A 16,902-nucleotide genomic window follows, 5' to 3' on the forward strand; every position below is an offset into this window, starting at 1 on the left:
CTTGTGAATCGATGCTTTGTACTGATGATGATGATGTATTAATTTATTGTTTTCTCTGCCTCTGCCACATCAAAAGCCACATATGTATTGGTTAGTCTAATTCTCAAAGTTTATGGGGCTCTAAATGGACCCTTAAGTCTGTAACTCTGACAGTATTCAAATGGAACCAAATGGACCCGTTCCATTTGTATACTGTCAGAGTTAAGGGGAGACCTTGAAATGTAAAAGTTTGAGAACCGCATTGGGTTTGTCAATGGGATCAACAGCCAGACACATGGCCTCCTCCTCGCTCCATTTCCCCTGCATTTCATCATATGAGGTGTTGTTGTAGTAGTGTACACTCCACAGAGCCACGCTGTTTTGCCTACGTTTGTTAGCTATACGTTTGCTCAGCACCTGGAGTACTTGCATTGTCCTACAGCATTCTAAAGCAGTGGTCCTCAAACTTGTTCATGTCAAGGACCCCCCAAATGAATATGTATTTGGCGGGCTGGTTGCGTTGGACCCCATCTGAAAAGATTTGGGCCACGGGACCCCCATACAAGATTTGTGTTGTGAAAATGCTTTAGGCTGAACAATATTCAACTTTCTTCAGTTTTTTTTAGGGTTAAAGTGATTCTGATGCTAAATTGATTAAATGAGCTGGGGCTAACAGCGATACAGTTTCCCTCATATGACCGAAACATTAAACGCAGAAATGAGCTGTGGCATGTTTTCTTGTTGGGGGGAAGGCCCAGCACACATAATACACGTGCTGGTGTGCATGTTTTCTCTTTAACTTTAATAGATCACCAGTGGGTGTAACGGGAAGTGTCATCTCTCCCCCTACTGGCACACATTAACTTCAGTTACTCACTTGGGAATGTGAGGCCAATGACCACTGTTGCCATGTCTGCTCATTATACTCTGTTATAAGCGACTTTGGGCTTGTTTGTCTGTGTTGCTTACTTGGGCTTGCTTCATAATGTTGTTTTTTCATCTCAAGGACCTTCAGATTAATATGTATTTTTCCGCGGAACCCCATCTGAAATTTTGTGCCAGGGACCCTCAAGAAAATATAAAACATGTGTCACTTTATTTTGTCCAATATTCTTTTTAAAATAGTAGATCTACAAGCTTGTAGATCTGCTATATTCAAATATATTCAGCCTTAGCCCAGTCGCTTCTTTTGGGCTTGTTTTCATTGGCCTAGCCGCTTGTTTCTCTTGCAAAATCTGGCAACACTGCCAATAACCTCAGGAAGACTCACACTGGCTGTATATTGGAAAGCTTTTTTTTTTGGTATCCTTTATGCTTCACAGGGAGCTTTGAGGAGTCCTTTACCTTTCACCAATGGCTGACTGGTGTTGTAGTTTTTGGTCCTGAGAGAATAGAAATCTCAAAAATATAAATTAATTAGGTCTAGGAATGAGTAAACATGGAGCCATATATTTCTTTTATGTGTATTTGACTGGCAGAAGTGCGTACAATAAGATCAAAAGAAAAATGTGATTGTCTTGCAAACACACTGCAAGGACTATAAGCAAAGCAAGGACATTTTTTGTTCTTCCTCAAAAGTGGTCTTAAAAAGATGTCCTAAAATGTAGCCTATGTTATTTGCTTGCAGCAGGTGGTACAAATGTCAAATACAAACTCTGTCATACTTACGCACTCATAAGCCACCCCTGAAGACTGGATTATGCAGGGGGAGATCAAAGAGATATACTGTAAGTGATGGTTTGAGATCTTGCACAATGGATGTAATCTAGATTTATAAACACAAGTCAAAGCAAACACAAGATGGATGGCACAGGAAAACAGATAAAGGGAGATAAAAAAGGTAATTCATCACATATTCTTATTGCCGTCTGGTGTTCTCTATACAGTGATTGTCATGAAATCTAAATTAGGTTGTCATAACTGTCAAAGAAATGTTGAATGTCGCTGCCTTCCTTTTTTATGTCATAAACATTGTCAAAAGGTTAAAAGATTGGTAAATAATTTCATCAGGGGAGTAGGGGGCGTTATTTTGTACCATGTGCACCCAGTGAATACGGAATAGAAATTGCAAAACATTTTGTATAGCCTATGTTTGGTGTAGTGTGTGGTGTAGAGGTAAAGCACTTGTTCACAGAGGCCTGCTTATCTTTAACCACTTAAACCAGGGGTCTTCAACGTTTTTCAGGCCAAAGACCCCTTAGCTGCAAGAGAGTTAAAGCAGGGACCCCCCATTACATATTGTATAAAATTGTGTTGCAGATTCAACTCTTTCATAGACTTGTTTGACAGCACAAGCATCAGTGTAAACCGTCAATACTTGACCTTTCTTTTTTTCCTCGACCCCAAACCTCTTTGCCAAAAATAGCCGATCTACAATCTCAGCGCTTGTAGATTGGCTATTTTTGGCAAAGATTCTCATCAGAATAGAGATGCTAGGGTTCAAGTGGTTCATGTAAAAAACTATCACACAAAGATTTGGCGGCCCCCCTGTAGTAACTCTAAGGGCCCCCTGGCTCCCCTGGTTTGGGTCGAAATGTCCTTAAACTATGTTATGCTTCAATTATGTTATAGTATGTAATGTTTTGTTATGGATACTGTTGACGATGATCGAGATAACCTAAAGTGTCTTAAGTGTCCTTGAGCAAGACACTGAACCCCTAACTGCTTCCAAAGTGCAGGTTGGTGCCTTGCATGGTTTTCTCTGCTGTGTGTGTGTGTGTGTGTGTGTGTGTGTGTGTGTGTGTGTGTGTGTGTGTGTGTGTGTGTGTGTGTGTGTGTGTGTGTGAGATTGGGTGAAATGAATGTAATGCACATTGTAAAGCGCTTTGGATAAAGGTGCTATATGAACACACCATTGACCCAAAAAGCCTCTGTTAGAAAGCAGGACTGACGCAGCACTTTACTAACATTTGCGTCACAACCAATGAGCATTCCAAAAGACAAGACGCGCCTCCATCTCTTCAGCCTGTAAATGAGCACCAGAGAGAGAGAGAGTGTGTGTGTGTGTGTGTGTGTGTGTGTGTGTGTGTGTGTGTGTGTGTGTGTGTGTGTGTGTGTGTGTGTGTGTGTGTGTGTGTGTGTGTGTGTGTGTGTGTGTGTGTGTGTGTGTGTGTGTGTGTGTGTGTGTGTGTGTGTGTGTGTGTGTGTGTGTGTGTGTGTGCGCCTGCGATTTATGTACGATTTATGTACTTCTGGTGTGACTTGGCCTAAGTGTCCTGAACAAGGGATTATCCTTTATCAAAGGTGACAATAAAGTTGTTATTGCCTCACAGGGCAGGGTTTTTTCAGTTGTCTAAGGTAGATTTGATTGCTGATGTGCACAAAGGTTTACAAAGCAGGTGAGCTATGATGATAAACTGAAAAGAATTATGGAACCATAAACGGTGATGTAACCATCAAGTGTGACATCATGTAAATGTTGGTATGGCATGATTTGCATCAGCATCAGAGGCGCTTCTAGAACTTGCATAATGCACTGTTGGGGTCCCCTGAAAGAAGGGTGCCCCCACGAAGACACCCCACCACAACCACACATACGATTTTACTTTATTATCAGCTCTCACTGAAATTTGTCTTGCGACTCGGTCAGCAGCCATGAATGCAACACATAATACACACATTTGACAGAGAAACAAAGCAAAACAATTTGAAGACAAGAGCTATGTCCACCACTCAGCCTACCCCAGGCAAGACTCTAAATTAAGCCTCAAAATCGACCGATGAACAAAGGACTTCTTTAGTCTGAGCTTACTGTATGTTGGAACACTGTATCTCCTTCATGAAGGCAGCAACCTATGTATTATGTTCCCTTTTCAAAACATGGCTTGTGTTTGAAGTGATATTCCTTGCCAACCTTAGAATACTGTTATTATATGTAGATGCATGTTAAGTTGTTGCAGTAGTTGGTTGTGACTTTAAGGCAACAGACAAACATCCTGATCTATTGGTCACTGGTCTATTTAAAACCTCTTTACTAGTGAGCATGTGTCAAAAGTCACTGGCAGAAAATAGCATGGCACACTCGACCAGAACCAATAACACACAGCAGTCCATGCAATGCCGTTGAAATGAAATGAAATGAAATACAGAAGGAAGCATAATTGAAATCCTCCTGCAAACCACTGTGAGGCCAGGGTCCTGAACAACCTCTCCAAACGGGTATGTCAGTTCTGCTCTGAGTGCACTCGAAAAAAAATCTATTGCTTTCATTCATCCATAATGCTGGGAACTGCCTCTGCATGTCTGCCTGGTGAAAGGTTATACCTTTACACAGTTAGCAGGCTATGTTTAGCACGCTGAGAGTGCCTCAGTGCCATTACCTTCTCCATAACTGTATTGTTTTTATGGGGGCAACCATTCAGATAGTGAGAGTGCTGCACGTGACTTCAACAGTCACTGGCCGCCCTGCTACCATTGCTCTCTACCAGTGTCATTATACTGTAGGCCTAGCCTTGCCGCATTGCACCTGTCAGCGGGTAGTGTTGGGTGGGAGGAGTAGGACAAAGGCTCTACGTCCTCCCGGTGGGGGCTCCTCACTGGCAGGTGAGTCAGTAAGATACGACAGCAGTGACAACACAGAAATGTGTGCGGGGAGGAATCAATTGGCAACGACTAAATTGGGGAGAAAAAGGGGTTAAAAGATTATTGGCTACTCTAAATATTAAAAAAAGAAAAAGCCTTGCCGCATTGATGACCTGAACTGAACATTTTAGTGTCTACTTGTCCCAGGGCTATTTTAAATGTGTTTTGTTTTGTTTTGTTTTTAATGAAAGGAAATCAATTTGGATTTTCTTTTACCATTTAAACACTATATAGGCCTACTTCAGGGGTCTATACTAGGCCCCCTCATTTTTTCACTCTTCACCAAATCTCTGCCCCAGTTAGTAGGCCACAGACCCCCATTTTTATCAATGGGACCCCACAATTGTAAAGTCCTTGGTTTAATTGAACTCTGACAGTATACAAATGGAACCAAATGCACCCGTAAAGGTCCATAAGGTTCCATTTGTACACTGTCAGAGGTAAAAGACCTGTAAGGGTCCATTTGGTTTGTAATTATCAATCACTTAGCTGGGGAACGCCTGGAACCCTCTCAAGGACCCCTGGGGGTCCTTGGATCCAACATTGAGAACCAGTGTCCGTAAATAAATACTGTTCAGATCTGGGGAAAGTTGTGTTTTGATAACAGCAGGTTCAGTCATAGCTCTTCAAATCAATTTGAATATATAACAATACTGTATTTCTATATTGGCCTATGCTATATACTTTTATCTAACAGTGGTGTAAAGTAACAATGTAACAATTAACAAGTAATGTAACAATGCGATGCAACACATTGTGAGCTTGTAGATCTGCTATTTTCAAAAGATTGTAATACATTTGAAAACTTGTGAAATGGGACATTCTGCAGAACGAGTACTTTCTACTTTTGGTACTTTAAGTACATTTTGATTCCAATACTTTTGTACTTTTAATCAATTTTGAATTCCGGACTTTTACTTGTAACAGAGTATTTCTACATTGCAGTATCGATACCTAAGTAAAACAAAAAGAGTACTTTTTCCACTACTAGTGATCTAACATGTGTTCTCCTGGCTGACAGGAGGTTGTGGAGCAGAAGGCTAATCCATGGATGCTCCAGTGTTGGAGAGTTCTCAGGCTGAGCATGGCCTGACTCTCCTGAAGCAGCTGGACAGAATGAGATCCACTGAAGAGCTCACTGATGTGGTTCTCCTGGCAGAGGGCGCTGCCTTTCCTTGCCACAGGGTGGTGCTGTCTGCCTTCAGTCCTTACTTCCAGGTAACGTTTGCGTTGCCATTACATGACAGATAAGTCCTTTCCTCTTTAGTTGTAGCCAGTGGTGGAAAAAGCAGGTTCAGTCATAGCTCTTCAAATCAATTTGAATATATAACACAAGACTAAGTAAATGTACTTAGTTACTTTACACCACTGGTTGTAGCTGCTGTGCTGCTGCATGGTTCAATGTCAAGAAGTAAACAGAAGGTACATCAGGGAAATTAATTCGTTTTAGTTTTTCGGTTTGGTGTGTGATTTCAGTTTAGTCTGTTGTATGCTGTGTGTATTAGTACTTTTAGGAATTGATTAGTTTTAGTTTGTTTTTATAGTCATATTTGTGGGTTTTCAGGTAGGCCTATTATGGGGTAATGTTTGATTTATTGAAACTGAAAAGGGTAGGATGAAAGAAAAACTAGAACAAAGATGATATTTCATGTTTTAGTTAGTTTTGCATTATTTTCCCCCTTTTATTTTTTTCCCTTAGTTTTAGTTATATTAACCCTGAAAGGTATACATGCAACAATTATTATTATCTGATTAATTGTACATCTCAGAACTAAACATTATATAATTATGTCTATAAATCCATAGAAGTGAAGCTTTTGTAATGCTATTGTCATAGTGTCTGCATTGCATTCTATCTTGTCTATTGTCTCTCAGGCCATGTTTACATGTGGTCTGAGGGAGACCCGGGGTGGGGAGGTGGCCCTCAGGGACACTCCTGCCCACAGCCTGGAGCTCCTGCTGGGCTACATGTACCGCGGCCAGCTGCCCATCTCCAATGACAACATCCAGGGAGTGGCTGCAGCCGCCTTCCTGCTCCACGTAGATGGAGCCTTCAGGTGGGTGAAGCAAGCAGGTAGGATTTGGGTTATATAGGCTCTATGCACAGCAGCCATTTGGACTACTTCCTTCACAGGTGTTACCAATGATACTAATGAAGGCTCTGTTCCATTCTGGTCAAACAGAGTCAGGGTGCTGATATTGTGCATGTTGGCTCACTAGAAACACTAGTGGGTCTCAAAAGTGTGGTCCAGGGACCCTCATGGTTCCTTGAGGGGGTGTAACTCTGCGAGTGTACAAATGGAACCAAATGGATCCTCCCGGGTCCATTTGGTTCCATGTGTACACTCGCAGAGTTATGGGGGTCCTTGAAATTAAAAAGTTTGAGAATGACTAAATGGAACAGATCCTTCATTAGTATCATTGGTAACACATGTGAAGGAAGCAAGGAAGGGGCCCAATTTCTGTCCAATATGGCTGCTGTGCATGATAGAGCCTATTATAACAACCTGAGATGCTTTTGCCACAGACCAGGGCAGGCCTTGGCTTCATCAGAGCAAGACTAGCCACTTTGAACACAACACACAGTGGGTTTTAATTGTTCCAAAATGACTTTCTATCTGTTTTGTACAACACAAGTTGCCTTGGGACGTTTATCTTGTGATTTGTTCCAGTCAAAGAACACTTTCTACCTTTTGTGTGAACAACCACATAAAGTGCATAATACTTTGACTTTAAACTACCAGTTATTGTTAGTGGAGCGGATTAACAAATGACCTTGTCCCACCACTTCTTAAAGAAAATGCCATTGAGCCAAGTGTCACAAAGTAGTGTTATCATCTTCATGTCTTTATTCTCACTGCTTCAGGTTGTGTCAACGATACATGGAGGCCAGTATGGACCCGTCCAACTGCGTAGGCCTGTACCACTGGGCCAAGGCCCTGGGGACCGCGGACCTGGCTGATTGTGCCCTGAAATACCTGTGTCAGCATTTCTCTCAGGTTCTCGATTTTGCTTCGGGTGTTCAAAGTTGAATAATGCAAAATATTAAATAATCAAACTGCTGTATGAATATTTGCGGGGCCTCGGACAACACAAGATGTTATAAGACCCACAGCAGTCCATGCAATGCCGTTGAAATGAAATGAAATACAGAAGGAAGCATAATTGAGATCATCCTGCAAACCACTGTGAGGCCAGGTCCTGCACAACCTCTCGAAGCGGGTATGTCAGTTCTGCACTCGAAAAAATCTATTGCTTCCATCCAAGTGCAGTTATATTCATAATATAGCCATACTGTAGTATGGCTATATTATTGTGAATATAACTGCACTTGGATACATCTAGGTCTCCTTTTGGATCTCTGCCATACAACCTCGCTGACCTCTCCTTCTCTTAGAACAATTTGGTCTTTGATTGATTGAATACTTTATTAACAGTTTGCAAATAATACAGGGGTACAGTTATACAATAATGCTAAAAGGATAACACAAAAAGCCCCGAGGGCTTGTTTCCATTGTGGTCCTATGTATTCAATTAATCAAGACATATAAAGACATTTCAGTCAGACAACTCTTGGATTGAATAAATATTCATTCATTCCCTGTAATTATAAAAAAGAAACAGATCTTACAGGGAATGGGAATGAAATAGACCCCCATAAGGGAATCATAGAAACAGAGCCCACAGGTGGATGCTGGGGTGGTGGTGGGAGCAAAAGAAAACGTCATAGAGCAGAGCACAAAGTAGCAGCAGAACAAGATGGCAGAGCAGCAGCAAGAAGAATGAGGTTTAAATAGCCCGCACCAATCAGATGGAGCGAGCATGTGACTGATCAGCTGAACATGAATTGGCGCTCCTTTGAGTTCTCTGCCTGAACTTGCTCCGCAGGCTTCGCATCATACAATACTGTACAAGAAATCATCAATACTAGGAGGAGCAGTAAAAGTATATTTCCATAAAGGTACAGGTCATTTCTTTTGGCAAGCTAGACAACTTGTCTAGGTCCAGTTGCAAATTGCAGACAGCTTTTAAAAGCGTTTTTGAAGGAGGGTAGGAAGTCGTACTTTTTGATGGCTGTGGCATAATAGTAGAATTCATCCCCATGTTTGTGCCGGATCTTGGCCTCCTTTTGTACTCTACTCATTCTCAGGACTCACTCAGCATCAAACATGATCAGACTTTGCTGAGATTTTGTGCACTCTCACCTGCTCTCTCTCTCTCTCACCTCCATCCTCAAAACACCTACAATTAATATTCATTATGCTCTCATTCTTCCTTCTACTGCTCTGTTACATCAGCTTCTCCCTTGCTCCTTGTTTCCAGGTGTGTGAGGAGGAGGAGGTTCTCGAGCTGGATTGCCACAGTCTCGGCGCTCTGCTGAGCTCGGACGACCTCAACATCTCCCAGGAGGAGAGTGTGCTTGAGCTGGTGCTGCGCTGGGTGGCGAGGCGGAAGGGCCAATCCCAGAGCGAAGCCCAGGCCGTGGAGCTCCTCCAGCGGGTGCGGTTGGAACTCGTGGAACCTGGATTCCTCCGCAAAGCCAGGAGGAGAAACCCGGTGAGGAAGGGACAGTGAGCAAGGGAGTTCAAATTACATATTCACTCTTGCTCAGTGGTGTAAAGTAACTAAGTGCATTTACTAAAGTACTGTACTTTTTCCAATTGTCTATACTTTTACTTCTACTCCACTACATCTCAGAGGCAAATATTGTACTTTTACTCCACTTCAATTATTTGAAAACTTTAGTTACTAGTTACTTTGCAGATATGAATTATTACGTTATAAAACATACATTAACCACTTCCGCCCTATTTTATACATAGGCTATTTGAAAATAGCCGATCTGCAAGCTCACAACGCGTCGCGTTTTGAGCTTGTAGATCTGCTATTTTCAAACATTTTTGTGCATTTACTTGTAGTACTTTAAGTACATTTTGATACCAATACTTTTGTACTTTTACTCAAGTACATTTTGAATTCCGGACTTTTACTTGTAACAGAGTACTTCTACATTGCAGTATTGATACTTTTACTTCATTAAACATGCAAGTACTTTTTCCACCACTGGCTATCACGCATTCATAATATAATCCGTGTTGCTCCCAGATTTTGCTGCGTGACGCCGAGTGCTTTGGCATGATCGATGACGCTCTCCAGACCTCAGGCCTGTCCGAGATGGCGGCTCCCCCGCGGCCAGCCCTTCGTTACGGCATGGAGACAGCCAACCTGCTCCTCTGCTTGGGAGGGGTGGACGAGTCGGGGGTGCCCGCCCGCCGCGGGGGGCGCGCCGACCTCAGCTTTTGCTTCTCGCCCCGAGGCAGGCGCACATACTACATACCGTCTCCGCTGAAGGGCTCCTCCGGGGGCAAGGGTCAGGTCACGGCGGGAGTGGTGACGCGAGATAACAGCATAGTGGTGGCCGTTGAGGCTGAGGACCAGCACAGGACAAAGAGGCTGGACATTTACAGGTTTGTGTGCTTACGTGGGGGGAGGGGGTTCTGTGTGCTGCACACAGGAAATGACAAGAGCAAATGACATAAATGTGAATTATGACCGTGATAACAGTGTGAAAACAGGACGGTACCTCAACCTCCGTGGGAGGCGTTTTTTCGCCCCCGGGCCAGCCAGGGAGCGAGCGACCAACTGGCTCCCGTACCCCATCGTTCAGGCGTTATCGCTGTTTTAAGACAAAAAGCATAGATCTACAAGCACCGGCCAGCGAAAGCCCCCTGTGGACACTCTGAGGAGCTGACCGCGCCTCCAAAGCATGGGAAATTGGGAAGCAATGGCGAACCAATCATCAAAAAGGTCTCTCAAAGCGACCACATTTTGGAGAAACGCCCTTTTTTCGTCGGTTAAATGTAGGACCCAGTCAAAAACTCAAACATCCATACAGTCTTGGAAGCGTGCATGCGGGGGCATCATTTAGGGTCCCAGCCAGGGTATGACCATTGCCATAATTAAATTGACAAGACCATTACTACGTCAAAAAGTAACCAAAAACTATACTATAAAAAGATTCAAACATTGGCCAAGTTGTCAAATATTACCTAAGAAAGAGGCAAGAATTGTGGAAATAGCTGATCTACTCGAGGCATTGTGAGCTTGTAGTTCAGCAGCTATTTTCACAATATTTATCAGGGGAACCGAGTCAAACAAAATGTATAATGGGGGGTATAATGGGGGGGTCCCCATTTCAAATATAATTATTGGTGGGGGGTCAGAGCCTGAAAAGTTTGGGAATCCTTGATCCAAGCTGCATAATGGCCCCCGTCTGTGTCTCCAGATACGAGCAGTCAGAGGACAACGGCTGGGCCTGGGTGCAGCTGCTCTCGGCAGGATACAGAGACATGTACGCACTGGGGTCGCTAGGCGACAACATCTACGTGATCGGCGGCCAGATGAAAGTGCGGCACCAGTACGTCATCATGGACAGCGTGGAGAGATGTTCGCCGAAGAGAGGAGGCAGCTGGCTCAGCTTCGCCCCGCTGCCTGTCCGCCTGGCCTGTCACTGTGTGGTCAGCCTGAGGGACCACCTCTACGCGCTCGGGGGCTGGACGCCACAGGTACATACGTGTAACGCCCGGGATTCAAACCCGGGTTTCCCAGGAAGAGAAAAGCCAACATCTTAACCACTAGCCTAAAAGGTCATTTTCCTTTGAGGTTTGGGAGATATTAGGCTTTAGGTCATCAGGCAGAGGCTCTGAGCCACTACTGCTTCATTAATCTCTCAAGAACAGATTCCGAGCTGCGCTACTGCATCTGTCAGGAGGGCCATTCAGAACCAAAATCTTCACAATAACCATTCCATATAAATGTGTTTTTCTTGACAACTTCTCTAAACACTATTAGCTACGGAAATGTACACAGTGCTGTGTCTGAAATAAAGTTTATACAGACAAAGTAAAGAGACAGAAACAGACAGACAGACAGACAGACAGACAGACAGACCATCTTCTATACTTTTTTGTACTGTACTTAACTTAATTTCCTCATGGGTTCATCACAGTTCACCCTTTAATGCAGACAGGATGCAGTGTTCTCAGTGCATGCCATTCCTTCCTCCCTCCCTGTGTCTCTCATGGTGTCCCATAGGATGAATACTACTAAACAACTAATACCTACTAGTCTGTTACTATCGTTGCTATAGTATAAGGGTTTCTGCTATAGCATATACACATAGCATACCTAGCATTTATACAGCTAGCTATGGCTTATAATAAGCCATAGCTAGCTGTATACATGCTAGGCATATAAGGGTATGCCTATACAGTATAAATTAGCAATGAGGCTGGAGGCATATTATGCAATAAGCCGCTTATTGCATATATGCCCTCAGCCTCATTGCTCATTTATACTGTATATATTTACCCTTTTTCCCCCTACCCTTATTAGGTTTTGCTGATGTGGATACTGCTGAAGACTTCTACACTTATTTATTTTGTATCATTCTAATCTATCTTAGTTTTTTCTTTTTTAATTGTTGTTATAGCAGCGTACTTAGTGGACCGCACAAAATTGGATTTTGCTTCTTGTACTTAGTGTAGTGACAAAGAAAGGATTCACTGATTACGATTGTGATTCCTCCCTCCCTGTATGTGTCTCATCATGGTGTCTCATAGGATGATCCCGATGAGGATCCAGACAGACTGAGTAACCGCGTGTTCCAGTTTGACCCGGGCAGAGACTCATGGACACAGTGTGCCCCAATGAAGCACTGCAGGTATCGCTGTGGCTCGGCCGTCCTCAACGGGGAGATATACGTCCTAGGTCAGACATCGTGACTAATGTTAGTTTAATCATTGCTCTGTGCTTTGAAATTAGGAGGCTAATGGGGCCTAGATCACTGTTTCCCAAACACTGGGTTAGTTGTGAAAATAGCAGATCTACAAGCTCACAAACTTGTTACAATTATACAATTATTACGTTTAAAAATCTGGAGTCTGAAAAGGTGAGTGCTGGGAGGTGAGGTGGAAGTCTGAAGAGATGAGTGCTAAGCTGGTAGATCGGCTATTTTTTGCTACTTTGTGTGACACTGTACTACTTGTTGTATGATGAAGTAGGGACCACAATCGAAACAAGTTAATGTGTTGTTGTTGTTCAGGTGGTATAGGTTGTGTTGTTGTTGTTGTTCAGGTGGCATAGGTTGTGAGGGGGAGGACAGTGGCCAGTCTCGTCGCTGCCTCAGCTCGGTGGAGATCTACAACCCGGAGGCGGACGTGTGGCGAGCGGGGCCGCCGCTGCCCATGTCCTTCCTGTCCCTCCGGACCAACGCCTCCAACGTAGGAGTGGTGGACGGCAAGCTCTACCTCTGTGGATACTTCAAGTCAGCAGGTCAGTGCTCAGGAATTTGAAAAGTTCTTCTCAGTCAGAACTGATTTCAGTTATTTGGATTCCATAGAGGCTTTCTCTTGGCCTAACTCTTAGCTTTCAATAAAGCAGTGGTTCTCAAACTTTTTTCGTGTCAAGGACCCCCAGATTTATATTAATTTGGCCTTGGACCCCCCCATCTGAAAAGGTTTTCTGCCAGGGGCCCCCAGAAGAGAAGATTTATGTTTAAAGACATTTTTTTTTTCCAAAAGATTTTCAAAACAATTGCAGATGTACAAGCTTGCAGAGTGGCACAAAGTGACGCACTGTGAGCTTGTAGGTCTGCTATTTTTGAATAGCCAACATATAAATGGACGTTGTGCTGTGAAGCGTTGTGAGCTTGTAGATCTGCTATTTTTGGTGTGCAACACAGCGGCACAACCAAGTATAACCCTGTCCATAACCATAACCCGTGTGGCTGGGTTATGGTTATGGACAGGGTTATGCCTGATTTATACTTGGTTGTGCCGCCTGTGTTGCACACCAAAAATAGCAGATCTACAAGTTCACAATGCTTCAAAAGCTAGCTTCACATATCTTTATTGATTTTCAAAATGAAGCTATGAAAAAAAGACAGTACAAAGGTCACAAGTTCAAAGTATAAAACAGAAAAAGACAACAAATCTTTTCAGTTTCAGTGACATTTTGTCTTTTTCTTTCAGTGAGTTGTGGGGGTGTGTGTGTGTGTACTGCTTCATGAATGAGTTCCACGCGCTAAAGAGGTGGCCTTGTGTGTCACACGTCACAAATGTGGGTCTAAAAACAGATGCTGAATGAAATGAAACGCATCCTGTTGTTGTGACAACGCAACAACACACTCTGGGAAACTGAGTCAGTGAATGCCAGTGAAATGATTATGCAGCATGTGTGTTGGAAATTAGAATTTGCTGTTGGTGAATGGGCTACTTTCATTTTGTTCCTCGTTATGTGACAACCAGTGATGGAAAGTGACTAAGTACATGTAGGCCTACTCAAGCACTGTACTTTTTTAGGTACTTTACTTTATTGGAGTATTTCCAATTTTCTATACTTTTACTTCTACTCCATTACATCCCAGAGGCAAATATTGTACTTTTTACTCCACTACAAGTATTTGAAAACTTTAGTAACTACAGTAGTTACTTTGTAGATTTTGATTATAATTACAAAACATACATTAACCAATTCCAATCTTTGGAAAATAGCAGATCTACAAGCTCACAATGCGTCGCGACACAACGCATTGTGAGCATGTATATTGGCTATTTTCAAAGGTTTTGTATTCATTTTGAACTTGTGAAATGGGACATTCTGCACAATGAGTAGCCTACTTTTACTCTTGGTACTTGGAAGTATATTTTGATGCCAATATACTTTAACTCTTACTCAAGTAAAGTTTTGAATACCGGACTTGTACTTGTAAGGGCGCGGTCCCACCGCACTTCAAGATTCTTGAAAAAAATGCGCAAGACCATGAATCCTGTCATTTGCATTGACAAAGCATTGGCAGATTCCGCCCCAGAGGTAAAATAAAAGTGCGGTGGGACCGTGCTCTAACAGAGTATTTCTACAATAGGGTATTGATACTCTTACTTAAGTAACAAATGTGAGTACTTTTTCCCACCACTGTGTGACAACAGACCGTCATGAGATCATCACCAAGGAGGTCCTGGAGCTGGACCCTGCAGACGGCGTCTGGACGGTGGTGGAGAGACGAGCGGCCATGCACGACAGCTACGATGTGTGTCTGGTGGCCAGCCTCAACCCCCGGAACCTCATCGCGCCAGTTGAATTGAGTTGAATATTTCAATAGGCTCTATATGCACAGCAGCCATATTGGAAAGAAATTGGCCCTCTTCCTTACTTCCTTCACAGGTGTTACCAATGATTCTAATGAAGGCTATGTTCCATGTATTGTAGCACAGTGGTTCTCAAAACTTAATTTCAAGGACCCCCATAACTCTGAGAGTGTACAAATGGAACCAAATGTACCCTCATGGGTCCATTTGGTTCCATTTGTACACACTCAGAGTTACACACCCGTAAGGGACCATTTGGAACCCCCTCAAGGAACCATGAGAGTAGCACAGTGTTTCCAATTAATAGCCAACATGCACAATATCAGCACCCTGCTTCTCTTTGACCAGAATATGGAACACAACCCCAATTTCTTTCCAATATGGCTATTGGCTGCTGTGCATAGAGCCTATTGACAAGTACGTACATCCTCAGGAGTCGAGGGGGTCCCCTAGCAAAATGAGGAACAGTTTAACCACTTTAAGGCCGTATTTCCTTTTTTTTTTTAGTCCATCCAAACTTCAGACATGATTTAATATCTAAGCTTTCACTTAGCAGTCGATTTATATTATTCTTCTCTTTTTTTTCAGTTTACCAAACTTCAGACATGATTTAACAGCTTTCACTTAGCAGTGTGTAATTATACCCAAATGAATACCATAAGCATCCCTTCAGTCTCAGTGGAGAAGATGAGCAATAGAAGCACTGCCTTCTGAAGGCTATACTGTAGGAACACATACGTTGTTGTACCTTTCAAGCCGGGAACACCTCTCTGTGTGTAGTTGTTGCTATAGACAATATATTGCAATATTGATTGTTTTAAATGTTTTGAATTAAAAAAAACAGAAAACTTGGAACGGGATGTAGAGGGCGTTTTTTAGAATCGGCCTCAGGTCTAAATGGGTTCAAAATTAAATGAAGGCTATTAAGCAGCCGTAAGTTAAAGCTAAACTGAAACCTTTAGATTTTACTCCATCTTGTCACTTGATCATAAAATACTCTACTATAAAGCAGCGGCATTTTAGAGCCTTTTTATGGGTGCTCAAGCATTTCATGTGAACAGCCCTTTAGTCATACGGAAATGTTACTTTCATTTTCATTCTGACCAGATATCTATAAATATTTTTTTAACAGTTTGGCATGTCCAAAGATATGGTTTTCTGTTTGGATTTCGTAACTTAACATCTGTGTTACAGGCGTGGTCTGTCCCCAGTGAATATATTTCCCATCAGTAGGCAACTTTGGTTACGTTTTGATATTCATAATAAAAAGTCCCTGTAATTTTCTCCAGAATTGATCATTTCACAATAATATCCAAACATGTTGAGGTTGTTGGCTAAGGTATTGTCTTGATGTATGCTGTATAATTGATGTTGTAATGTATTAATTGGTTGATTGAATACTTTATTAACAGTTTGCAGATTGTACAGAGGTATATACGGTTGGTTTACAAAGATTGTTAAAGGGATAACACATACGGGCTTGTTTCCATTGTGGTCCCGTGTATTCAATTCTTTAAGACATTTAAAGGGATAGTTCACCCCAAAAAAAAAACGTTTTTTCTATCGATTAGTCACCCCATGAATGGTGGAGACTTGAATTTGTGGATATTTGTTTGTTTTTGTCGCATTCCTAAGCCAATAATTTGATAGCCAGCGGACCGGTAGGCAGCGGTTCTGGAGACTCACAAAGAATCTCCTTTGTGTCTCCTACCGGAACCGCTGCCGGTCATCAAATTATTGGCTTAGGAATGCGACAAAAACTAAAAAATATCCATGAATTCAAGTCTCCATGGGGTGATTAATCGATAGGAAAAAAAAAACATTTTGGGGGTGAACTATCCCTTTAAAGACATACAATAATAAACAAGACATCAACACTATGCAGTGGCTTAGGGGCTGAGCTCCCCTAAATGTCTGATCCTGAATAGCCCGTTTTAAAGTAGTCCTATAACACCACCATCCTATAATTTTCATATTTAACTAGTAAAATCCAGCCTGTAGGCTATACCTCCAACTATTTATATGTAATTTCTTTAGCATCAACCGTTTTCTCACCAGATCATCACCCCAGACTTGTACTTGCTGACCTAAGTCTAGGCTAAAAAGTCAATGAGTTCCCAAATTTATTTTCCTGAGCTTGCTCCCTGGTCAAAATGTCAACAAGCAGGCGATTGAAGTGGTGATCTAAGCATGA

At 42.5% G+C, this 16,902-nt stretch overlaps 1 protein-coding gene across 1 annotated transcript; it reads left to right on the forward strand.

Annotated features, from left to right (window-relative positions):
- The first annotated feature begins 5,595 nt into the window (after nt 1–5,595).
- LOC311053998 (kelch repeat and BTB domain-containing protein 12-like) lies at nt 5,596–14,825 on the forward strand. The gene is made up of 9 exons (XM_084069847.1): nt 5,596–5,778; nt 6,436–6,617; nt 7,427–7,559; nt 8,884–9,117; nt 9,667–10,028; nt 10,847–11,126; nt 12,183–12,330; nt 12,697–12,894; nt 14,550–14,825. The coding sequence occupies exons 1-9, from the start codon at nt 5,608–5,610 to the stop codon at nt 14,708–14,710; spliced, it is 1,869 nt and encodes a 622-aa protein (XP_083925973.1). The 5' UTR covers nt 5,596–5,607; the 3' UTR covers nt 14,711–14,825.
- Nucleotides 14,826–16,902: the final 2,077 nt, after the last annotated feature.

The sequence above is a fragment of the Gymnoscopelus microlampas genome (assembly GCF_963454915.1).
Source record: "Gymnoscopelus microlampas genome assembly, chromosome: 10".
Taxonomy (NCBI): Eukaryota; Metazoa; Chordata; class Actinopteri; order Myctophiformes; family Myctophidae; genus Gymnoscopelus; species Gymnoscopelus microlampas.